Source organism: Macaca nemestrina, chromosome 1 (assembly GCF_043159975.1).
Source record: "Macaca nemestrina isolate mMacNem1 chromosome 1, mMacNem.hap1, whole genome shotgun sequence".
NCBI lineage: Eukaryota > Metazoa > Chordata > Mammalia > Primates > Cercopithecidae > Macaca > Macaca nemestrina.
The window spans coordinates 207,716,371-207,741,712 of record NC_092125.1 but is presented as its reverse complement, the minus strand read 5'-3'; the positions used below and the strand labels follow the sequence as shown (position 1 = coordinate 207,741,712).

Genomic DNA, 25,342 nt, shown 5'->3' with positions numbered 1-25,342 from the left:
TGGTGAAACCTTGTCTTTACTAAAAATACAAAAATTAGCTGGGTATGGAGGCACGCACTTGTAGTCCCAGCTACTCAAGAGGCTGAGGTAGGAGGATTGCTTGAACCTGGGAGGCAGAGGCTGCAGTGAGCCGAGATCATACCACTGCACTCCAGCCTGAGTGACAGAGTGAGACTCCATCTCAAAAACAAAACAAAATGAAAAAAGAGGGCCCAGGCCTGGTAGCTCACACCCATAATCCCAACACATTGGGAGGCCAAGCCAAATCACTTGAGCTCAGGAGTTTGAGACCAGGCTGGGCAACATAGCCAAATTCCAACTCCACAAAAAATGAAAAGATCGGGTGGACGTGGTGGCGTGTTCCTAGCTACTTGGGAGGCTGAGGCAGGAGGAGTTTGAGGATGCAGTGTCCTATGATGGTGATACTGCATTCCAGCCTGGGTGACAGAGCAAGACCTGATTCTATTAAAAAAAAAAAAAATTAAAAAAATCAAAATAAAAGAGAGCCGGGTGCAGCGGCTCACACCTGTAATCCCAGCACTTTGGGAGGCCGAAGCGGGCAGACTGCTTGAGTCCAGGAGTTCAAGATCAGCCTGGGGAACATGGTGAAACCTTATCTCTACAAAAAATCAGCCAAGCATGGTGGCATGTGCCTGTAGTCCCAGCTACTCAGAAGGCTAAGGTGGGAGGATCACCTGAGCCTGGGGAGGTCGAGGCTGAGATGCGATAGTGCCACTGCACTCCAGCTGGGGCAACAAACAGAGCAAGATTCCATCTCAAAAAACAAATAAGTAAATACATAAAAGACATAAGAGCACAGGGAACGTTCCACATTAACATCCAAAATCGTGGTACCTTGATACATATATTTTTATGCTTCAAGATACTCATGCACAATTATTTGATCAACTACAACACTCACTCACACACACACACACACACAAAACCCCTCAGACATCAGCTACCAGTGCGCAGGCTCAGAGAGGTAAAGCAATCTGCTCAGGGTCATATAACCAGTGGCACCTACAGCTAGGAGCTAGGCCCCCTGGCTTGCAGTCTGGCAGTCTGCAGGCAACAGAGCTTCAGAAATATGGGCTCTGGAGTCAGACTGCCGAAGCCTGTGTCCCGGCTACACCACATCCCAGCTGTGTGACTTTGGGCAGGTGATGTGACCTTTCTGAACCTCCATTTCCGTATCTGAATCATGCAGAATACCTGCTTCATAGGGCTGCTGTGAGGATTACGTGAGATAATCCAGGTGAAGTATGAAGCATGTGGCAAATAAAGGCTTATTGTTGTTACAATCTAGAGCTATCTCCGGGGTGGGGACGATGGAAAAACCTCTCCGTGGCATCTAAGGGCAAATGCAGTACAGTCTCAGATGGAACCTGTCAGGTTCATGACAAAGGGATATGAAGATCAGCTGTGATGTGAGAATCAAAGTCCACAGGGGAGGAACTTTGCCCTTAAACTGTCTCTGCCTGCCTGACTTAGGAAATTGTCCACGTAGGTTGTAAAGTTTTAAAAGAGCACAGGGGCCATTCCACATTCACATCCAAAATCGTGGTACATTAACACACACACGTATATATTTATATTTTTTAGACAGTGTCTCGCTCTGTCGCCAGGCTAGAGTGCAGTGGCTTGATCTCGGCTCACTGCAACCACCGCCTCCCGGGCTCAAGCGGTTCTCCTGCCTCTGCCTCCCGAGTAGCTGGGACTACAGGAGCCTGCCACCACCCCCGGCTAATTTTTGTATTTTCAGTAGAAACGGGGTTTCACCATGTTGGTTGGCCAGGATGGTCTGGATCTCTCGACCTCGTGATCCGCCCGCCTCGGACTCCCAAGACACACATATTTTTATGCTTCGAGAGATACACATACACGCTTATTTGATCACTACACTCTCTCTGTCTCTCTTTGACACACACACACACACACACACACACACACACACGGTCTAGGGCCCATGGGCGCCCCACTCGGCCTTTCTCCATTTCCCCTCACCTATCCCGAGATGTGGTCTCCGAGGTCTCTTTCCCGCTGTGCTCCCTCCGGACCCCTAACCCAGCCAAAAAGCCGGCCAGGCAGGCCCCCGGGCCTCCGCACCGCTCGGCCATGGCGAATGAAAGACCCGGGGCTCGGCCGTCGGAGCACCTGACCGCCGGGGCTACCCGCATCCGCTGCATTTGCGGAGAAATGCCTCCTCCGGCCCGCCCCCCTGAGCAAACAGCGGCCCCACTCGCAGCCCATGAGGGCAGTGACCCGATCCAGATGCTGCCCATGGCCTGGGTCACTCTCCAGGACCCCCCAACCTCATTGTTCTCTCCCCACTTCGGACCGCAGACCCCAGACTTTCCGCAAGAGCCCAAGCCCCCACCCCGGGGGCGTGGTTCTCCGCCGGGTCCGCGCTACATCCTCAAGCCCCTGGAGGCGCCAGGGCCCCACGCAGCCCCGGGTGAGCTAGCCGAGAGCAAGACCTGCAGGAGGCCGGACAGGGAAAGTGGCCTGGGGCGAACAGAGACCGGGAGGCGGAGCTGAGCGAGGGGGCTCCCCCAGGAGCAGGAAGGGCTGGACACGGGGACAGGTCCGGGGGGCGGGTCCGGAATGGGCGGGGTCTTGCCCATTGGGCAGGGTCTAATGCGAGTGGTTGGCGTCCCGCGCGGGGCCCAAGGTGTGACACGGGTGGGCTTGGAACCGGGACCTTAGCTACTGGTGGGCCGAAGTCCACCCTGCCATCGTTCTGCCGTGCTCAGTAGGGCTTGCTCCTCCCTGTGGGAAGCACCTACGGCCGGGAGCGGGCATCTCGTCACCACCGCGGTGGAGAAGCTGCACAGAAACCCACGGGGTGCGGACGACGCCACCTCCTGGAAGTCGGCCAGAGAACCCCACTCTGTCCGCAAATCGCTCTTATTTAGTAACAACTGTCATCGATTGTGATCCTAACCAGGGCCTCCTGCCTCCCAGGCAATACCCTTTTCCGCCTGGCGCTGCCTCTCTGACTCCAGTGGGGATGGAGAGCACTTTGTACATTTCAGGGGATCCTCTGGGCCTACAGGGAGAAGGGCCATCAGGCCTCAGCTCCCCAGGGTCTCTGCCAGTTCTTCTCTGCCTGTAGCCCTTATCTGGCTGCAGCCTCCACGCCTTCCCTGAGCCTGGCACCTTGTTAGCCCAGAGTGTTGTGGTAACTCGACCCGGTTCACAGACGACATCATGCTTCTGGGTCGTGAGTGGACGCTGATATCTTGAGTCTCCTTCTTCGATACCCCCACAATGGGGCAACCCCCCCCCCCAGCAACTACCATGCAGGGAGTACGGGCTGAGTGGCATGTGGCCAATAGGAACGGTGAAATCCAGGCGGTGGGGGCAGCAGTACCCTCTGCACAGGTGTTGGGAACAGGACAATGTGCCCAGACTGGGCAGCACAGTTGGCACCCTGTAGCACACTGGAGGGCTAGACTGTCCGTCATTGAGTAGACAAGGAAGGCCTGGTCCTAGACAGGGAGTGGAACTCAAGCCCAGCTGAAGCAGATGGCTGCAGGCACCCACGGCACACACAGGCAGCACAGGCTTTTCCTGGCTGAGTCCCCTGACCTGCTCCCAGGCAAAGCGTGTGGTCTGGCAAATACACAGTGGCTTTTCCCCACTGCCCCCACCCCCCACCTAACTGTTGAAGCTCAGGAAGCCTCAATGCGTGAGAGAAGAAACATTTTTAATTGTTCTGGCCCTGCCCCCTCCCCAGGGGAGTCCCAGCACTGCTCAGGCTCACTGCTTTTGCTTTCCCCTGGGATGCTGAGGACACTTTGACCTTGTCTATGTCACAGCCCACGTGTTTCTCTGATGCCACCGCCATAAGATCTAGTGCCCCCTGGTGCCATTGGGCAAGGCAGGCCAGAGAGGCCAGGGGCAGCTGGGTGTGCACCAGGCCACAGGGCTGTGGGGCATGCAGCCGATGGTGCAGCTTCAGGTGGATGTGCTGGGTGAAGCGACTCCGGCAGACGCTGCACTGGAAGGGCCGGGTCCCTGAGTGAAGGCGCAGGTGGGTCTTGAGGTTACTGGAGCTGCTGAAGCGCTTGTGGCACACCTGACGGGAACGGGCCCTGGCATCAGCTTTGTCCTCTGGGCTGGCTCAGGCCTTCTACTCCCTCTCCTCATCTTGGAAATACCCATGACCCACCTCTCTTTCCCTCCAGGCCTGGAAGCTCTTCCAGTGATTTCTCCCTGAGTCCCACAGTATCTCTTACTCCATGTGTGACCTTGTAAAAGTGACTTCTCCTCTCTGAGCCTTCCACTCCTCATTGGCAACATTGGTTATTAATAACTAGCTTCATGGATATGGTGGACTGAATAAGATAATCACATAAAACTCTTAAGTGTGAAGCTGCAGCTTCAGTGGATGTAATTAACTTTTACAGGGGGCTGCCACATGCCTGCAGTTGGTTTCACCTAGTCTTCCCCAGGACCCTAGGGAAGCATGACCAAGTACTAGTACAACTTCTATATTATAGTAAGAAAGCAGAGGCTCAGAGGAGTGAAGCCACTAGCCAAAAGTCACACGACAAGCTCGAGACAGAGCTAGGATTTGAACACAGGTGGCCTGATTTTGCAGCCCAGACTCATAATCATGGCACTGCTTTCATTTCTGCCCCTGTAAAATGGGAAAGAACCCCCGCCTTTCTGACTTCCTGAGGGATGTGGCTGGGCTCACAGAAGGAGGGAGCTGACATCAAGCTGATAGTTTTTCTACTTTGATACTACGGGTACACTGCAGCATTAACTCCTCCAACAACTCAGGGAGGTAGATAATAGGTATCCATCTACTCTCCATGACCTCCAACTTCATTGTTCTCTCCCTCCCCCAGGCCTTTGGAGTGACCTTCAGTATTACCCATTCCAGGCTGAGAGGGGTCATTTTCAATTTTCACTCCCCCTTCCCATCTCCACTTGCTCAGGAGGACTGGGGAATGGAGGCTGCAGGTGCCATCCCTCCAAGGGCCTAAAACGTCTCGCCAGCCTATAGGAGTACAGAGTAGGGGGAGGAGGATCTCACCGAGCACTTGTGGGGCCGCTCCCCAGTGTGTACCAGGTGGTGCTTCTGCAGGTGGGCGAGCTGGGTGAAGCTCTTCTGGCACAAGGCACACTGGAATGGACGCTCTCCACTGTGCACACGCAGGTGGACCTGAGTCAGATGCGGGAGAAATGCTGCCAACTGCCCAGCACCCCAGCAGGGCCTGAGGTCCTCTCCGAATCTCTGCCCACTTCCCTCTCCCTCCCTGTCATCTCCCTCAGGGCCCATTATCCCCAGGATACCTCCACTCTTTCTGCTGCCCTGCAGGGGAGATGGTAGTGGTCAGAAGGCCAGGTAAGAGGTACCCCAGGTATGTTGTGGAGCACTGCTATTCAAAATGTGGTGCACATTGGCCAGGCATGGTGGCTCACACCTGTAATCCCAGCACTTTGGGAGGCTGAGGCAGGAAGATCACCTGAGGTCGGGAGTTGGAGACCAGCCTGACCAACATGGAGAAACCCCATCTCTACTAAAAATACAAAATTAGCTGAGTGTGGTGGTACGTGCCTGTAATCCCAGCTACTTGGGAGACTGAGGCAGGAGAATCACTTGAACCTGGGAGGTGGAGGTTGCGGTGAGCTGAGATCGCGCCATTGCACACCAGCCTGGGCAACAAGAGCAAAACTCTGTCTCAAAAAAATTTTTTAAAAAAATGTGGTTCACAGACCAGCAGCGCTGGTATCACACTTAGGGAGCATGTTAGAAATGCAGGTTCTCAGGCCCGGCCCCAGACCTGCTGAATCAAAAACTCTGGGAGGGCTGGGCACACACACGCTCATGGCTGCAATCCCAGCATTTTGGGAGGCCGAGGAGGGAGGATCAATGGAGCCCAGTAGTTTAATACCAGCCTGAGCAACATATCGGGATCCCGTCTGTACAAAAATTTAAAAATTAACCAGGTGTAGCCGGGCGCGGTGGCTCAAGCCTGTAATCCCAGCACTCTGAGAGGCCAAGACGGGAGGATCACGAGGTCAGGAGATCGAGACCATCCTGGCTAACACGGTGAAACCCCGTCACGGTGAAACCCCGTCTCTACTAAAAAATACAAAAAAAACTAGCCGGGCGAGGTGGCGGGCGCCTGTAGTCCCAGCTACTCGGGAGGATGAGGCAGGAGAATGGCGTAAACCCGGGAGGCGGAGCTTGCAGTGAGCTGAGATCCGGCCACTGCACTCCAGCCTGGGTGACAGAGCAAGACTCTGTCTCAAAAAAAAAAAAAAAAAAAAAAAAATTAACCAGGTGTGGTGGTGTGTTCCTGTGGTCCCAGCTGCTGGGGAGGATGAGGTAGAATTCCTTAAGCCCAGGAGTTTGAGACCAGCGTGGGTGACAGAATGAGACCCCATGTGAAAAAAAAAAAAAAAAAAAAGATAACTCTGGGGCTGGGAGCTACCCTGGAGGCTGAGGTGGGGGGGTCGCAAAAACTCTAGGAATCTGCATGTTTACTAGCTCTCCAGGTGGTCTGAGGCTCATGAAAGTTTAAGAACTCCTGCCCTGCAGGATCCAGTAAGGCTTTTTTCCCCGTTACCACAACGTGCCCTCAACTTCAGAGCTAGCCGGCGAGCGCACAGCTTCCGGCCTTTGCTAACGCACTGAGATGCGCCCCTGGGCGCCCCCTGCTGGACGGTGCGGACGGTGAGGCCAATCGCATCGGCGGTCGCGCTGATTTGTGGGATCCCACTTGAAAAAGGTTGGTCATAGGACTGTGGTCTAGACTCACCAAAATCTACCCATTCCCTCATCTGACTGCCCAGAAAAATAACTAAGAAGCTTAACTGGGAGTCCAGAAAGGATAGTTGTCCAGGAAACGGTTTCTTTGCCCAGAGCAAATGTTGAGAGACTGAACCTAACACTACCATTAAATCAGGGTAATCTTAGGCAAACGCTGCCCATTAAAAGCCTCAGTCTCCCCATTTTAACCTAAATGGGATGATCTCATAGGCAGTCCTCTAGGGTGGCAAGGACTTTGGTGGCTGTCTTATCCTATATTTCTACCCAAATGAACCATCCAAGGTCACTTGGCCCTAGAGGTTGCCCAGGAGTGCCTTCTAGCTTTGAGGTCCTTGCTTCTAGAAGCAGACTGGGGTACATGGGGGGCCCTGAAAGATGGTGAAGGGAGCAGCAGAGCCCAGGAGGCAGGTACCTTGAGATTGGAGAGCTGCCCAAAGCTCTTGCCACATATGTTGCACTCGTACAGGATTTTGCCATTCTCCTTTTTCAGTGGGTAAGGCAAGGCTGCGGTGCCTGTCCGGGAATTCAGTGGGACTCGCTTTGCTGGAGATGCCATGCCACCATGCTCCAGGCCTGGGGAGTCGGTTGGAGCAGCTCCAGCACCTGGATTTCGGGCCTGGGAAGGCAGGGCTTGGCCAGAGGCTTGGAAGGCCCCTGGGTAGGGAAGCAGGGTCTCCCACCGAGTGCTGGGGTGCCCAGGCTCATTGGCCATCATCAGCAGGCTAGGCATAGCCATTGTGGGGCAGGAGTTGTCTTGAGGCAGCATGAGGAGGTGGGGACATTGGTCAGAAGGTAGGGCCCCATAGGTGAATAGGTGGGGTGGAGGCAGGAGAAGTGGGTATCCAGGGTAGAAGGTGTGGAGGAGGAATGGGAACTCCTTGGAGATGGAGTTGGCAGGGGGGCAGGGGCAGAAAGCCAAGGGGCTGGGGCTCTTTCTGTTCTGCAGTGGTGGTGGGGAAGAGCTGTTATGAGGAGAGAAGGCTGGGCAGGGGGCCCCATCGCCAGCTCTTTCTGGCTGTTTTCTCAGCTTGTCCTTGTTCCATGGGTACTTGAGTGTGAGTTTCTTATCATCGGTGGAGATGGCATGCAGCCCTGGTGGCTCTTGCTCTAAGCAGGAAAAGGAAGGCGGTCAGGTCCCCACAGTCTGGGGTGAGGTTCTGTCCTCCATCAAACCTGCCCCGCTCAGGGCTGAGAAAGACCTCCAGCCCGCAAGCCTGCTAGCATTTTTGTAGTGCTGAACAATTTCAGGGGGAGAAAACAGTTCAAGGTCCCTGTTAGACACCCAGGTTGAGAAGTCAAGTGGGCAGATGGATAAATTGGGTTGGAGTTTAAAGGAGAGCTCTGAAGTGGAGACATAAATCCAGGTGCCATGGGTACAGATAAGATCACATAAGGGTGAGGCTAGATCTGCTGTGTCCAAAATGGCAGCCACTGGACATGTGACTAGATTTACATTAATTAAAATGATTTTAATAAAAAATGAAGTTCTCAGTTGCACCAGTCATATTTACAGTGCTCAGCAGGTATGGTGTTGGACAGCACAGGTATAGAATGTTCCCATTATTGCAGGGAATTCTAACAAACAGTGCTATTCTAGATAAAGAGTATTAAAATGAAAAACCTGTTAAAAAGTAAACTGTCAACAGGTGCAATGGCTCATGCCTGTAATCCCAGTGCTTTGGGAGGCCAAGGCAGGAGGATTGCTTAAGCCCAGGAATTTGAGACCAGCCTGGACAACAAAGCAAAATCCCATCTCTACAAAACACTAAGGAAATTAAGGCCGCGTGCAGTGGGTCACGCCTGTAATCCCAGGACTTTGGGAGGCCGAGGCAGGCAGATCACCTGAGGTTGGGAGTTTGAGACCAGCCTGACCAACATGGAGAAACCCCATCTCTACTAAAAATACAAAATTAGCTGGGCATGGTGGCGCATGCCTGTAATCCCAGCTACTTGGGAGGCTGAGACAGGAAAATTGCTTGAACCTGGGAGGCAGAGGTTGTGGTGAGCCAAGATCATACTATTGCACTCCAGCCTGGGCAACAAGAGCGAAACTCTGTCTTGAAAAAAAAAGAAAAGAAAAGAAAAGAAAGAAAATTAGCCAGGTGTTTGTGTCATGTGTCTGTAGTAGTCCCAACTACTCAGGAGGCTGAGGAGAGAGGATTGCTTGAGGGCAGGAGTTGGAGGCTGCAGTGAGCCATGATTGTGTCACTACACTCCAGCCTATCTAAAAAAAAAAAAAAAAAAAAAAGCAAGTTGTCTTGTGGTTGGATCCTTATTTACTCAATCTCACTGAGCTGTTTCACTCTGTGCTCTGTGCTGGGGTCCCAGAAATAAAGAACACAGCAAAAGAGTCCTTGCCCTCCAGGAGGTCATTGTCACATAAGGAAATGGTATGTTACAACAAACCTAGAACCCAGGTAGAGATGAGATCCCACTTTTGTGGATGAAGAAACCAGTCCTCGGTGTTGTGTCCAAGTCCATAGAAATGAAAGGGCAGAACCGGGACTCCAACCCCAATTCCCTGACTCCCAGCCCAGTGCTGTTTTTTTTTTTATTTTCTTGAGACGGAGTCTCATTCTACCACCCAAGCTGGAGTGCAATGGCATGGTCTTGGCTCACTGCAACCTCTGCCTCCCGGGTTCAAGCAATTCTCGTGCCTCAGTGCTTTTATAAGACCCCTCTAGGGCTGGACAAGGTGGCTCACATCTGTAATTCCAGCACTTTGGGTGGCCAAGGCAGGTGGATCACCTGAGGTCAGGAGTTCGAGACCAGCCTGGCTAACATGGCAAAACCCTGTCTTCACTAAAAATACAAAAATTGGCCGGGGGTGGTGGCACATGCCTGTAATCCTAGCTACTCTGAGAAGCTGAGGCAGGAGAATCGCTTGAACCCGGGAGGCAGAGGTTGCAGTGACCGGAGATCATGCCATTGCACTCCAGCCTGGGCAACAGAATGAGACTCCATCTCACAAACAAACAAACACCTCTCTAAGCAGACAAAGTACCATCCCCAACCCCCATGACCTGGGCTATACCTACACCAGCTCCCACACACACGTCTAAGAAGCCAGTGCCCAGCTTCTCTGGCTCAGGTATCACCACTGGAAAGCCCCCTGCACCCTCAGGCCAGAATTCCAAGGCCAAAATGTGGAAGTACAGTATGCCTAAGGCTCTGTCTTCATCAGTGACACTGCATCGTCTCCACCACCCATCCCCAAACCTAGCAGTCCCCCCCAGCCTCCAGCCTCTGCCAGGCACAGGTGCAGCCCCGTGCCCTGGGCTTACTCATGCTCAAGGTGTCCTCTTGGAGGCCCTGCAGGGCTGTGCCCAGGGGTGCCGGCCGTGGGGTGCACAGGTTCAGGTCCAGGTCCTGTAGGCAGGCCAGCAGCGCAGACCTGCCTGGTGCCAGGGGCAAGGGACACAGCCAGCTGGCACAGGATGGACCATGAGCATCCACTGTGTCTGGAAGTGGTCTGCAGGCTGAGACCTGGAGGGCAGGGGCAAGGGGTTTGGGGGCTGGTGACTGGGACTCCATGGGTCCCTTAGATGGCCCCTACCCCTATTTTGGTTTCCAAAGGGGAGAATAAGCTAAAACAGCCATCACAATCCATATCTGTCACTCAGATGACATCTCTTCCCTCATCCAAAGATCTCTTTCCCCCAGAATTTTCCCACCCATTGCAAGATTGCACTCCTCCTGTCCCCAGGGCCCCCTCTAGCCCTGTTCTCCCTCCCTGCCCAACCCCATGTACCTCTGACCACCCTGGTCCCCAGTGTATCTCAGACCATCACTGTAATTTGAATGGCACCACAGTGAGCCCAAAGACAATCCCCATCAAAGACTACAAACTCCACAAGATGGCCCTGAGCCCCCGCTCACTAAGGCCTAAGGCCATGGTCATAGCAGCCAAGCCTGCTGCATGAGGCTTCCCCTTCTTATTCCCCACAGGAGAGTCTGGGCCCCTGAGGCATGGGGAGAGGGTCTGTGGCTCCTCAAAGGAACATCCCTATGATGTGCCTGGACTAGGGGGTGCTCAGGACTGGGGAGGAGGTCCAGGTCCCTTCAGACATTCCCCCTTTTCCTCCTAACGTCACCTCCTACTATAAGCAGACTACCCACAAAGGTAAGGCTGGGATTCTACCTTACCTGGTCACCTCGGAAGAGCTGGAAGTCCAGGCTGGGAGACAGGAAGCCCCCGGTACCTCCCAGGGCCATGGGCCTGTGGCAGCAATCCAGTTGTGTGGCTGGTTCTTCCTTCATATGCCCATTACCTGCTGGGAAACAGGTGAGTTACAGGTAAGCTGTGGAGGTCCTGCAAATAGGAGTCTGAGTTCTAGGACTGGCTGTCCCATTAACATGCTGCGTGACCACAAGCGATTCACGTCCTTTCCTGGACTCAGTTTCCCTATCTGCAAAATGGGAAGGTTGGTCTAGTTGATGTGTAAGGATGCTCTCACTGTTGACATTTAGAAGCCAATGATGCTCTCCTGGTAGGTGTGGGAAGATTAAATAGAGATTGGCCAGGTGCAGTGGCTCAAGCCTGTAATCCCAGCACTTTGGGAGGCTGAGATGGGAGGATCTTTTGAGGCCAGGAGTTCCAGACCAGCCTGGGCAACATAATGAGACCCTCATCTCTACAAAATAAAAAATACGGCGGGCACGGTGGCTCACACCTGTAATCCCAGCACTTTGGGAGTCCAAGGCAGTTGGATCACCTGAGGTAGGGAGTTCAAGACCAGCCTGAGCAACATGGTGAAACCCTGTCTCTACTAAAAATACAAAAGTTAACTGGGCATGGTGGTGCACACCTGTAATCCCAGCTACTCAGGAAGCCGAGGCATGAGAATCACTTGAACCCAGGAGGCAGAGGTTGCAGTGAGCCAAGATCGTGCCACTGTACTCCAGCCTGGCAACAGAGTGAGACTCGTTCTCCAAAAAACAAAAGAGGAAGGCCCGCCATTCCAGCCTGGGCAACAGAAAAAAAAAGGGAGGCCCAGGCGGGTGGATCACCTGAGGTCAGGAGTTCAAGACCAGCCTGGCTAACATGGTGAAACCCCATCTCTACTAAAAATACGAAAATTAGGCCAGGCGTGATGGTTCATGCCTATAATCCCAGCACTTTGGGAGGCTGAGGCGGGCAGATCACCTGAGGTCAGGAGTTCAAGACCAGCCTGACCAACATGGTAAAACCCCGTCTCTACTAAAAAAACAAAAATTAGCTAGGTGTGGTGGTGCACGCCTACAATCCCAGCTACTCAGGAGGCTGAGGCAGGAGAATCGCTTGAACCCAGGAGGCGGAGGTTGCAGTGAGCTGAGATCATACCACTGCATTCAGCCTGGGCAACAGAGCAAGACTTTGTCTCAAAAAAAAAAAAAAAAAATTAGCTGGGCGTGGTGGCTCATGCCTGTAGTCCCAGCTACTAGGGAGGCTGAGGCAGGAGAATCGCTTGAACCCAAGAGGCGGAGGTTGCAGTGAGCCGAGATCACATCACTGCACTCCAGCCTGGGCAATAGAGTGAGACTTGCTCTCAAAAATAAATAAATAAATAATAAATAAATAAATAAATAAATAAATAAATAAGCTGGGTGTAGTAGCCTGTGCCTATGGTCCCAGCTACTCGGGAGGCTGAGGTGGGAAGATTGCTTGAGCCTGGAAGGTTGTGGCTGCAGTGAGCTGATATTACACCACTACACTCTAGTCTGGGTGATGACAGAGCAAGACCCTGTCTCAATCAATCAATCAATCAAGGGAGATTAGCCATTCGGAAGTGAAGAGCAGAGCTGTCTTGAGAGGAGAGGAAGGCCCTTATGGAGGTTACTTCCAAGAAAGTGCAGCAATCTGAGGAAACATTCCAGATTCTTCAGGGCTACAGAGAAGCCACCCCCTTCTGTGCTGAGAGGGGTCCCTGACTCTACCAACCAGAGGCCCCCCACCAAGGGGAACCCTGCATCCCAGCTCACCCAGACAGCTCTTCTGGACAGCTGAAGACACCTCAGTGTCCTGTCACCCAGGCTGCCCAGCTCAGCGCTCTCACCAGGGATAAAGCCTGAATGAGTGGACCAAGCCCCTGGATGCCCCTGACTGGCCTGACAGAGAGACGCGAGTGCCCAGCTGTCTGCTCACCCAGCACCAGGCTTCTCTGCCATCTTCCACCTGAGGCCACACAGCACAGAGATCACTTCAGCCCAGCAAATGTCCTAAGACCCCTTCCCTATCCCCTCAGGGACCACCCTTTGAATCTCAAATGCCTCTCAGACCCTAAAACCCTCACTCCAGTGTCTCAGCCCTCCAAAACCCTTTCTCCTTTCCCTCTTTCCTCTCTCCTCCCAACACTGCTTCAGGTCTCAAAGCAAATACCATTGCCACCCGAAGGGCCGCTGGCTGTGGGGCTCTCCATTCGGCGCTGCAGCAGTGCTCCTGGCTGGGAAGGAAGGAGGTGGGCAGCCAGGCCACAGCTGCCTGTGGCTGAGGCCCCGGTGGGAGTGAGAGATGGCAGGAAGGTGTTACATTTGAAGTTGCCACAGATAGGAAGTGGGGGCAGGCAGGCCTGGGGGCCCTGCAAGGCCTGACAAGGGGGCACCATCCACTCAACTTTGCCTACCTGGGGCAGCTCTGGAGGACAACCTGCTGGTGTACATTGCAGTGAACTGGGGCTACTGGAATTTCAGGATGTGTGTGTGAGTGGGGCGGGCTGTGATTTCTGTTCTCAAAGAACCCAGATGGCTGGGCAGGAGGACAGAGTAGGGCTCAAAGGCTGGACAGGGAGGCCTTCTGTGGAGGGGAGCCAAGCTGAGATGAAGACAGGCATTGATGACAGGGAGACAGTGATGGTGACAGGTAGGGACAGGAACAGGCAGAGACAAGAACAGGCAACATAGAAGGATATGGAATGAGACAGAGAACAGAGCAGGCAGCTGATCTCACAGATATAATAAACACGTTTTCCTCCTCCAAGTCCCATCTCAGATCTCCTGACCCTGGAAAGTTTAATCCTCTAATCTAGAGGCCCCAAGAGGCAAAAGATAGTTCAAGGACATGGCCAGGTGCGGTGGCTCACACCTGTAATCCCAGCACTTCAGGAGACCAAGGCAGACCCATCTCTTGAGCCCAGAAGTTTGAGGCCAGCCTGGGCAACAAAGCAAGACCTCATCTCTACAAAAAATACAAAACTTAGCTGGGCATGGTGACTTGCACCTGTGGTCCCAGCTACTCAGGAGGCTGAGGCAGGAGGATCACTTGAGCCCAGGAATATAAGGCTGCAGTGAACTAGGATACTGCTACTGCATTCTAGCCTGGGTGACAAAGAAAGATCCTATCTCTTAAAAAAAAAAGAGACATAGCAAAATGGGTGTAAGGCATGACTAGGTCAGGTGCGGTGGCTCACATCTGTAATGCCAGCACTTTGGGAGGCCAAGGTGGGCCAACTGCTTGAGCCCAGGAGTTCAAGACCAGCATGAGCAATATGGTGAAACACCATCTCTACAAAAAATACAAAAATGAGCCAGGCATGATGGCGCGCGCCTGTAGTCCCAGCTACTCAGGAGGCTGAGGTGGGAGGATCACTTGAGCTGGGGAGGTCGAGGCTGCAGTGAGCCGAAATGATGCCACTGCACTCCGGCCTGGGTGACAGAGCGAGATCCTGTCTCAAAAAAACATAAATAAGTAAGGCAAAGACATGTATAGATACAAAAAGGGAGGCCTCATAGGCCAGAAAGTGGCTTTTTAGACTGAGCAATGTCACTATTCTTGTGAGCATGAGAAGAGGCATCATCCCTGCGGCCTCACAAATTCTGGTGTGTGTGAGTCTGGCCCAGCGTGCAAAAGCCCCAGCCAGCCATCAATCTCCATCCCAGCCATGCCACCCTGGTGTCCCAGAACACACAGGGACATCTCAAGCTGTGCACCATGGGCTGGGGCATGTTCCTGGGGTTTCTCGGCCAGCTCAGCCCCTTGGGCTGTGACTCACCCTCTATTGTGGAGAGTCCTCCACGTAACTGATTCCAATATGTTTGTGAGCATCTCCAGGACAGGGACCTCTGTCTACTCATTTTGGTTTTCCATGTAGACATTTGTCAGGCTTTTTTGGATGCCCAGCATCTGAAACTTTTCCCCTCCATGAGTTTTGAGGGAGGCAAAAGGTACCTCTCATGATAAAAGCCAAAATGGTCAAATACTTAGTTTCAACCTCCCTCCCCAGCACTTCATGCAGGCACACTAGGACTAGGTCGATCAGATGTCCCCACTCAGATAGCAGGTCAGAAGCCAGTGCCCCTGGCTGAGCGCAGTGGCTCACGCCTGTAATCCCAGGACTTTGGGAGGCCAAGACGGGCAGATCACTTGAGGTCGGGAGTTCAAGACCAGCCTGGCCAACATGGTGAAACCCTATCTCTACAAAAACACAAAAATTAACTAAGTGTGGTGGCATATGCCTGTATTTCCAGCTAGTTAGGAGACTGAGGCAGGAGAATTGCTTGAACTCAGGAGGTTGCAGTGAGCTGAGATGGCTCTGCTATACTCCAGGCTGGGCGACAGAGTGAGACTACATCTCAAAAAAAAAGAAAAAAAAAAAAAAGCCACTGGCCCTGAGGTGGCAGGTCTGTGGAGACTCCTCTCTACAGCAAAGGCTGTGGCACCACATCCGGCTTCCAGGGCAGTGGAGGAAAGAAGGGGGTTCAGGGGAGGCTGCAGAGTCTGTGCAGGGCTGGTCCTGGGGTTTGATATTTGGCCATGGTCCTGTCTACTTCCAGTCTCCCTTGATCCATCCTGTTCTCCAAGCCTCACTCTCCAGACTTCTCAGACCTTCTGTGAGCTTTTCTAACGTCTTTCAAACAAATTCCTTCTGCTTACATCCTCCTGAAATGGTTTTTGTAGCTTACAACTGATAATTTCTGCATTATACATGTTCAGAATAGAAGATGAAGTAACAGGGTTCCAGTTGCAATTGTCCAAGGAACAGAGTAAATAGCCACCTTTACAAACAGCTTTCTTGCTGTGTCTGGCACTGTGCTAGGGGCTTCATAAACTTTATCTCATTTAGTCTTCACAGTAAACCTGTGTGGTGGATTTTATTATTAGCAACTCACCTAGCGTCATACAGCAAGTAGTCAAGAGCTCTTTAGTGGCAAACCTCAGACTCTGCCATCTCTTGGCCATGTCAGCTTCCCCCACTACGACAGATACCCCCTCATTTCTTCCTCTCTTGCTCTCTCTTCCGACATGCTGTTCCCAGTCCTTCCCCCCACCCCTCCCCTCAGTGGCCCCCTCAGTATCTTTCAGCTTAATGGGGGGCTTAGTTCACCAAAACTCCACTCCCCAAAAGAGCCCTCCCAGAACCCCAGGCCACAAGCCTGCCTCCCCTGCAGTCTTGCTGGGTATCACAGGGAAGTGAGGGGGCACCGAGTGAAGCTTCCTCCCCTCCAAGGCACATCCCCACACACCTTTGGCTTCCATCTGCCAGCTCTGCCCCCTCCTAGCATCACACTCTGCTCCCAACTCTCAGAACGCTTTGCACAACCTCTCTGTTAGAAAAAAATAAAAAAGGAAATGGCCTTGGAGATTTCCAGATCTCCAATCCTGAAAGCTCCCTGGCTTGGCTAGGAAATGTCCCAGGAGGTGGGCTGAGGACAGACTCCCTCAGGTTCCCACGTGGAGCAACCTCTGCCTGCCAAGCCCTTCCTTGCTCTCATCTCCCAGATCATCTGTCTTGTCAGCCTCCATGCCCTGTGATGTCACAGGCCTAACTGTGATGCCACAGGCCTAACTGTGACGTCAGCTTTTCCCACATCCCCTGGGGAGGTAGCACAAAAGGAGGAACATGGTCTTCTAACTGGGGAACGTGAGCAGATGCCTTGACCAGACCAGAGACCCAAGCCAAGGAAAGTCCGTGGTCACGGACCACGTGAGCTTGGGAAGTGCAGATAGAGGGGAAGTAGGGAGCTGACTCCAGGTGCAGGGGGCACGTTCGGGAGGCCTCTGAAGAGGAAGTGCCTCCATAGTAGGGGACAAGAGCTGGAGGGGCTGGGTCCTCGGGCTCTTGGTGCTCACTGCACACTTTCTTCTTCCTTTCGTTAGTTGCAAAATAATGCATACTAGTGGTAAACATTTCAAACAACAGAAAATGTAAAAACAAAAAAAGGAAGCTCCTCCTCCTTCACAATTTCCCAGTGGTCAATGTGAACTGTTTAGTGTTTACCCTTCCAGACATTTTTCTGTGAACCAACAAACAGGTAAATTGATTTTTTTGATTGCTTTTTTTTTTTTTTAAAGGAAAGAAGAAACTTACTGAAAATGAAAGTCTACTCCACAGTGTTGGAGCAGGCCTGAGTATAGGGGTTCAAAGGCCCTGTTACAGAGTTTTTGAGAGTTTAAATACCTTCTACATGTGGTACACCCTATGTAAATGAAGAGGATGAAGTAAAGTTACAAAGTCATTTGCTCAGGGTATCTCCTGTGGAGAAGATATTTCCTGTCAGAGCTGAAGTGTGAATTGGCCTTATGTTTCCTGCCTCCAGACCCTATTTCCCTGCCTCATCTCCCCGCTAAGAGATGTGATTGTGACCTCCATAAATCTTCATGGGAGGCAGAGGGACCGATGGTCTTTTTCCTGCAACTGCTTCATGCTGGCCTGGGCGTAGTCCCTCCCTATTGGGGATCATGAAACTCTCACCCTGTTCTGTCTAGTGGAGGCAGGGTAGCTTCTCGATGGCCAGGGGTGGTGTCTTCACCTGGAACTGGCTGGATCCTTTGTTGCAGGATCATCTGAAGCTTGATGGTCTCCTTTTGCTGGCATGCCAGGTTTCTGGGTTCTCTCTCTCTGAGCAGCCCCAGGGATCCTGCTTGACTCTTCCTCTGGGCTGGCTCGCCAAAATATGTCACTGGTGGGGGGTGTCCAGGTTCTTGGCATCTTGAACAAAGAACTGGACAAAAAGCAGAAACAAGGCAAGGAAGAAATGAAGGGATTTATTGAAAATAAAGTACACTCCACAGTGTTGGAGTGGGCCTGAGCATAGGGGCTCAAAGGCTAAATTGTGTTTTATACAAACATGGGAATATATTGATACACATTGCTCTTCCGGGTTTTCTTTTTTTTTCTTTTCTTTTATTTTCTTTTCTTTTTTTGAGACGGAGTCTCACTCTGCCTCCCAGGCTGGAGTGCAGTGGTGCGATCTTGGCCCACTGGCAACCTCCATCTCCTGGGTTCAAGCCATTATCCTGTTCAAGCTGGGACTACAGGCACGCACCACCAAGCCCAGCTAATTTTTTTGTATTTTTAGTAGAGACGGGGTTTCTCCACGTTGGCAGGCTGGTCTTGAACTCCTGACCTCAAGTGATCCACCAACCTTGGCTTTCCAAAGTGCTGGATTACAGGTGTGAGCCATCGTGCCCAGTCTCTTCTGGGTTTTCTAATAATCCACTGTGGGCAGCATTTCATGCCATGAACATACCTATCTGCCTCCTGCTTTTTCCTAACTGTATAATGTTCCATTGCAAGGTTGTGCTTAATGTGTAGCATTTCTCTATTGGTGGACATATGGCTGGGATCCCATTTTCCCCTTTCCACACAAAGCTGGAAAAGACCTCCAGACAGAGTCGATATGCGGAGTGGTTAAGAATAGGAGCTCTGCTGGATTTAATCCCAACTGGGTAACCTTATGGCAAATCACTTAACCTCTCTGTGCATCTTTCCTCATCTGTCAAATGGGGATAAAATAACACTCGCCTCACAGAATTCTTTCCAGGTTTCCTCAAGATAATCCACGTAAAGCCCTTAGGATGGTGCCTGGCCCAAAGCAAGCACGAGGCAAATGTGGGTGACTATTGATATCATACATTACCGTTTACCTAGTTAGGCAAGCACCTGCAAGTCAGCTTCCTAAAAGTGTTAAAATTGTGATGGTTATTCCTGACCCACTTTGGAAGATCGGAATTTGGGCAGCATAATTGGAGAGATTAACTACATTTAGTTTTCTTGCTTTATTTATTGACCCTTCCGTGGTTGGGGATCATTGCTCTCATTCAATGCAGTCTTCCCCTACCCCATCCACACACCACAATAATAATAGCTCTTGGCATGTGAGTGCTCATCATATGCTAGGAACAATGCAAAGCCATTCCACACGCTTTGTCTCAGGAGAGTGACTCTGGGAGATGAATGCCATTATTCCCATTTTAGAGGCAAGAAAACTGACACTCAGATAAGGAAAATGACTCACTCGAGATCAGATGACCTGGCTGGGCGTGGTTCACGCCTGTAATCCCAGCACTTTGGGAGGCGGAGGCGGGTGGATCACCTGAGGTCAAGAGTTCAAGAGCAGCCTGGCCAACATGGTGAAACCTTGTCTCTGCTAAAAATACAAAAATTAGCCGGGCATGGTGGTGGGTGCCTGTAATCCCAGCTACTTAAGAGGTTGAGGCAGGAGAATCGCTTGAACTTAGGAGGCAGAGGTTGCAGTGAGCTGAGATCATGCCATTGCACTTCAGCCTGGGAGACAAGAGCAAAACTCAGTCTCAAAAAAAAAAAAAAAAAACCAACAACAACAACCCACATGACTCCAAAGTAGAAAGCATAGAAACAGAGAGTAGAAAGGTCTTTACCAGGGACAGGGACCTGGGGTGTAATGGAAATGGGAGATGAACCTCAAAGGGTACAAAGTTGTAGTTACTTAGAATGAATAAGTCTAGAGGGGTAACATACAGCATGAGGATTATAGTTAGTAATATTATATACTAGATATTTGCTAAAAGAGTAATTTTAGGTACTTTTACCCCCCACACACACACACATACACACAAGGTAACTGTGAGGTGATGGATGTGTTAAATTGCTTGACTGTAGTAATCACTTTACTGTGCATGTGTAGATTTTAAATATACACAGTTTTAAAAGAATCACGTGACCCAAGTTGAGGTTGCAAGTCCCAGAGGCGAGGGAGAGCTTAGGGAAGACTTTCCAGGCCTTTGAAGAAGTGAAAAGGGCCACAAATACGTTTGGTAGAAGGGGCTCCCAGAAAAATCAAGACAAACAGAGGCCATCTTGAAATGAGCTGCAGAATTAGCATTTGGTACCCGGCAAGAATGTCATTCATTCACATATTTATTTGCTTTTCTTTCTTTTTCTCTTTCTTTCTCTCTCTCTCTCTCTTTCTTTTTTTCTTTCTTTCTTTCTTGTTTTTTGGTAAAGACAGGGTCTGGCTATGCTGACCAAGCGGGTCTCAAACTCCTGCCCTCAAGCAATATTCCCACCTCAGCCTCCCAAAGTAATTCACATATTTATTAATTACCAGCTATGTGTCAGGCATTGGACTATTTCCTGGGAATACAACCCATAGAAATATGACTCAGACCTTGGAATTACGATCCGGCTGTCAAGAAGCTTACTGGATGTTGTGAAATGGAAAGTAATGTACACCTGAGCTTATTATTAGGAGGGTAGGGGCTGGGGGAGCAAAGTAGAACTGGGGATGGGGTTGGCTGACTCATGCACTAAGAAAGGGAGATAATGGAACCACAGCCAGGAGCCCCACTTCCTCCCTGAAAACCTCAAAAACTTCTTCAACCCATATCCATTGCCACCTCCAACCTTGAGGCCAGCCAGCTGACTTCCCAGAGAGCCCAGCTTATGGGTCCTCTGCCACATGGACACTTTTGAGGGGCACCAGGTAAGGACTCCAGGTCAGGAAGGGAACTGGGACATCTCTGGCTTAGAGATTAAGCAGCTGTGTGGGGTATGCTTCCACAGGCAGAGCTGAGGGTGGGGATGACAGTGCTCTTGCCTGGCTCTTCTCTGTGGTTGACACCTCCCTCCCTCTGCCTGACACCCACTTGCTTATCTCCCCAGACAGCCCAGCTGTCAGTCTGTCAGATGCATTTGAGTTGGCCCTTGGCTTCACACCCCAAGGTGGGGAAGAGATCTTGAGTTAAGGTGCGCCTGCTCTTACATTTGCAGAAGGGACCTGCAAACACTCTTGCATCTTCCCCTGCACCCATCTGTGACCTTCCAGTCCTTCTGTGGGTAAAACTGCAGATGTGTCTTCAAGTGATATCCAAGGTCATGCTACTTATCCTCTCATCTCAACCATTCCAAGAGAATAGGAGACAAGAAGAGGTCACCTTGCTTGGATTCAAATCCAGCAGAGCTAATGTACTCTGAGCCACTACGCAAAACTGCCTACCATGTACATGGATGTCCTTTCCAGCCTGGTGTGGAACAGGGCAAAATTAAAGTCCACCTATATATCCACCATTAGAGGAAAGCTACATATTATGTACATCCATGCATCAGAATACTATGCAGCCAGGGAAAAGCAGGAGGTAAATTTACTCAATGCCTCCTATAGGCCAAATCTCTTTATGATCATCTTATTTAATCTTCCTCAAAATTCTCCAAGGTGGCCAGGCATGGTGGCTCACACCTGTAATCCCAACACTTTGAGAGGCGAAGGTGGGAGGATAACTTGAGCCCAGGAGTTTAAGACCAGTCCGGGCAACATAGCAAGACCCCTTCCCTACAAAAAATTTTAAAAATAACTAGGCATGATGGCGTGGGCCTGTAGTTCCAGCTATCTGAGAGGCTGAGGCAGGAGAATTGCTTGAGACCTGGAGGTCAAGGCTGTAATGAGCCATGATTGTGCCACTGTACTCCAGCCTGGGCAACAGAATGAAACCTCTACTTCCGAGGTTCAAGTGATTCTCCTGCCTCAGCCTCCCGAGTAGCTGGGATTACAGGCATGCATCACCACGCCCAGCTAATTTTATATTTTTAGTAGTGACAGGGTTTCTCCATGTTGGTCAGGCTGGTCTCGAACTCCCGATCTCAGGTAATCTACCCACCTCAGCCTCCCAAAGTGCTGCGATTACAGGCGTGAACCACCACGTCTGGCCAAGAATTTTTAATGTCTCCATTTTATGGATGAGCAGACAAGACTCAGCAAGGGTATACCAGGTAGTATCAACTCAAATGTCTATAGTGGCCATGCAGTTAACATAAAGTGATCCAAGAATAAGCATGATACAATTGTTTCCTGACATTGGGTCTTGGTTTCAAGGATCCAACAGGGAAGGGTTGGGACTGAGGCAAACCGGAGAGAATGGTCTATTCTTAAAGATCAGCCACTACACAGAATAATCAGGGGCCAGTGTTGCCAGGGTTCCAGCTTTTCCAGAGAATCTGAAAATCAGGAGTTGTATGTGAAATCTCCATATATTTTAAAAGAATGGCTCCAATTTTTTTTGTCTTTTTTTTTTTTTTTTGACACGGAGTCTTGCTCTGTCACCCAGGCTGGAGTGAAGTGGCATGATCTCAGCTTACTGCAGCCTCTGCCTCCTGGGTTCAAGCAATCCTTCTGCCTCAGCCTCCTGAGTAGCTGGGAATACAGGCATGTGCCACCACACCCGGCTAATTTTTGTATTTTTAGTAGAGATGGGGTTTTGCCATGCTGGCCAGGCTGGTCTCGAACTCTTGACCTCAGATGATCCACCCGCCTTGGCTTCCCAAAGCTCTGGGATTACAGGCGTGAGCCACCGTGCCTGGCCCTCCAATGTCTTAAAATGATGTGTATGCCAATCAGAATAGGTCTGTCAGATTCAGCAGCCTCTGCCCAAGGTCCCAGAGCCCAAGGCCTTTCCGCTTTTCTAGCTATCTCCAAAAGCTATGACCTCTATTGTTTTCACTAAACACTTAAATAATTAATGTCAAATCTTCACAAACTCTTCCAAAAAATAGAAGAGGAGAGAACATTTTCCAACTTATCCTGTGAGACTGATGTTACCCTGATATCAAAAAACAATGACAGGCTTGCTGCAGTGGATCATGCCTATAATCCCAGCACTTTGGAAGGCCAAGGCAGGAAGATCGCTTGAGCCCAGGAATTCAAGACCAGCCTGGGCAACATGGTAAAACCCCATTTCTACAAAATAATTTTAAAAACAAACAAAACAGGCCGGGCGCGGTGGCTCACGCCTGTAATCCCAGCACTTTGGGAGGCCGAGGCGGGCGGATCACAAGGTCAGGAGATCGAGACCACGGTGAAACCCCGTCTCTACTAAAAATACAAAAAATTAGCCGGGCGCGGTTGTGGGCGCCTGTAGTCCCAGCTACTCGGGAGGCTGAGGCAGGAGAATGGCGTGAACCCGGGAGGCGGAGCTTGCAGTGAGCCGAGATTGCGCCACTGCACTCCAGCCTGGGTGACAGAGCGAGACTCCGTCTCAAAAAAACAAACAAACAAACAAACAAACAAACAAACAAAAAACAAAGATCATAAGAAAACCACAGACTATTATCTCTTGTGAGTACAAATACAAAAATCCACAACAAAATATGAGCAGGCAGAATCAACACTCAACAACATATAAAAAGGGTTATACCAGGAGGCGGAGCTTGCAGTGAGCCAAGATTGTGCCACTGCACTCCAGCCTGGGCTACAGAGCAAGATTCCGTCTCAAAAAAAAAAAAAAAAAAAAAGAAGAAGAAGAAGAAAAAAGGGTTATACATCATGAGTGAGTGAGTTTTATCCCAGAAATAGTTTAACATGCAAAAATCAATTACTGTAATATAATATGGCAGTGGAATAAAGGACATGATCATCTCAATAGGTGCAGGAAAATGATTTGACGAAATCCACCATTCCTTTTTGGGATACAATACAGTCACCAGGCCAGGTGCAGTGGCTCATGCCTGTAATCCCAGTACTTTGGGAGGCTAAGGTGGGTAGATTACCTGAGATCAGGAGTTCGAGACCAGCCTGACCAATATGGAGAAACCCTGTCACTACTAAAAATACAAAATTAGCTGGGCGTGGTGGTGCATGCTGTAATTCCAGCTACTCGGGAGGCCAAGGCAGGAGAATCGCTTGAACCTGGGAGGCAGAGGTTGCAGAGTGAACTGAGATCAAGCCATTGCACTCCAGCCAGGACAACAAGAGCGAAACTCTGTTTAAAACAAACAAACAAACAAACAAACAAAACACTCACCAAACTAGGAATAGGGAACTTCCTCACCCTGATAAAAGGCTTCTACAAAAAGCACACAGCTAAGATGGAATTTAGGATGAAAAGAGAGTTGTTTTCCTCTTCAGATCAGGAATGAGACCATATCCACCCTTACTGCTTCTATTCAACACTGTCCTAAAGGTTCTAGCCAGGGCTACTAGGCCAAAAAATAAAAATAAAAAATAAAAATAAAATAAAATAAAATTTAAAAAGAAAAAAAAACAGGCACCCAGATTAGAAATTAAGAGGTAAGGCCGGGCGCGGTGGCTCAAGCCTGTAATCCCAGCACTTTGGGAGGCCGAGACAGGTGGATCACGAGGTCAGGAGATCGAGACCATCCTGGCTAACACGGTGAAACTCCGTCTCTACTAAAAAATACAAAAAACTAGCCGGGCGAGGTGCCGGGCACCTGTAGTCCCAGCTACTCGGGAGGCTGAGGCAGGAGAATGGCGTGAACCCGGGGGTGGAGCTTGCAGTGAGCTGAGATCCGGCCACTGCACTCCAGCCTGGGCGACAGAGCGAGACTCCGTCTCAAAAAAAAAAAAAAAAAAAAAAAAAAGAAAAGAAAAGAAATTAAGAGGTAAAACTGTATATACAGAGGACATAATCTTGTACATAGAAAATACTGAGGAGGCTGGGCTTGGTGGCTCATGCCTGTAATCCCAGCATTTTGGGAGGCCAAGGCGGGTGGATCACCTGAGGTCAGGAGTTCAAGACCAGCCTGGTCAACATGGCAAAGCCCTGTCTCTACTAAAAATACAAAAATTACCCAGGCATGGTGGCAGGCGCCTATAACCCCAACTATTTGGGAGGCTGAGGCAGAAGAATCACTTGAACCTGGGAGGCAGAGGTTGCAGTGAGCCAAGGTTGCGCCATTACACTCCAGCCTGAGTAACAAGAGTGAAACTCCATCTCAAAAAAAAAGAAAAAAGAAAAAGAAAAGAAAATCCTGAGGAATCCACAAAAGCTTACTGGAACTAATGAGTTCAGCAAGGTTTTAGGATACAAAACCAACAAATAGTCCAGGCACAGTGGCTCACACCTGTAATCCCAGCACTCTGGGAGGCCAAGGTGGGCAGATCACGAGGTCAGGAGACAGAGACCATCCTGGCTAACACGGCGAAACCCTGTCTCTACTAAAAATACAAAAAATTAGCCAGGCGTGGTGGCGGGCGCCTGTAGTCCCAGCTACTGGGGAAGCTGAGGCAGGAGAATGGCGTGAACCCAAGAGGCAGAGCTTGCAGTGAGCCGAGATGGCGCCACTGCACCCCAGCCTGGGTGACACAGCAACACTCCATCTCAAAAAAAAAAAAAAAAAACCGACAAATGGTGCTGAGAAAACAGATACCTACATACAAAAAGAGTTGTGTCCCTGGTTGGGTACAGTGGCTCATGCCTGTAATTCCAGCACTTTGGAAGGCTGAGGCAGGAGGATGGCTTGCGCTCAGGAGTTTGAGACCAGCCTGGACAACATGGCAAAACCTCTTCTCTACAAAAAAAATACAAAAATTAGCTGGGCGTGGTGGTGCATGGTGTGCGTCTGTACTCCCAGCTGCTTAGGA

At 50.7% G+C, this 25,342-nt stretch overlaps 2 protein-coding genes across 10 annotated transcripts in view; both read right to left on the bottom strand.

Moving 5' to 3' along the window:
* Positions 1–2,171, bottom strand: part of CRYBG2 (crystallin beta-gamma domain containing 2) — a 41,145-nt gene extending 38,974 nt beyond the window's left edge. For 3 of the 7 annotated variants that reach the window (XR_011624406.1, XM_071098023.1, XM_071098033.1), the window contains exon 1: positions 2,008–2,170. Coding sequence is in view for 4 of the 7 variants with exons in the window: in XM_071098023.1 (XP_070954124.1) it covers positions 2,008–2,120 (113 nt within the window). In the remaining 3 variants the exon portion in view is untranslated. Of the gene's footprint in view, positions 1–2,007 lie in introns of all 7 variants that reach the window. The other 4 variants (XR_011624408.1, XR_011624409.1, XM_011762972.3 and 1 more) reach the window with 2 other exon arrangements.
* A 1,520-nt stretch (positions 2,172–3,691) lies between these two features.
* On the bottom strand, positions 3,692–16,496 carry LOC105494506 (zinc finger protein 683). Of its 3 annotated transcripts, XM_011762980.2 has the most exons (7): positions 16,232–16,496; positions 13,152–13,215; positions 10,940–11,067; positions 10,078–10,279; positions 7,206–7,900; positions 5,051–5,179; positions 3,692–4,084 (listed from the first exon to the last, which is right to left on the bottom strand). In XM_011762980.2, the coding sequence occupies exons 1-7, from the start codon at positions 16,268–16,270 to the stop codon at positions 3,713–3,715; spliced, it is 1,629 nt and encodes a 542-aa protein (XP_011761282.2). In that variant the 5' UTR covers positions 16,271–16,496; the 3' UTR covers positions 3,692–3,712. The 3 variants fall into 3 exon arrangements, with proteins under 3 accessions (XP_011761282.2, XP_011761293.2, XP_070954104.1); XM_011762991.2 differs by lacking the exon at positions 13,152–13,215 and having other exon boundaries at positions 10,940–11,064; XM_071098003.1 differs by lacking the exons at positions 10,940–11,067; positions 13,152–13,215; positions 16,232–16,496 and adding an exon at positions 8,776–8,850 and having other exon boundaries at positions 10,078–10,342.
* Between the last annotated feature and the right edge of the window lie 8,846 nt (positions 16,497–25,342).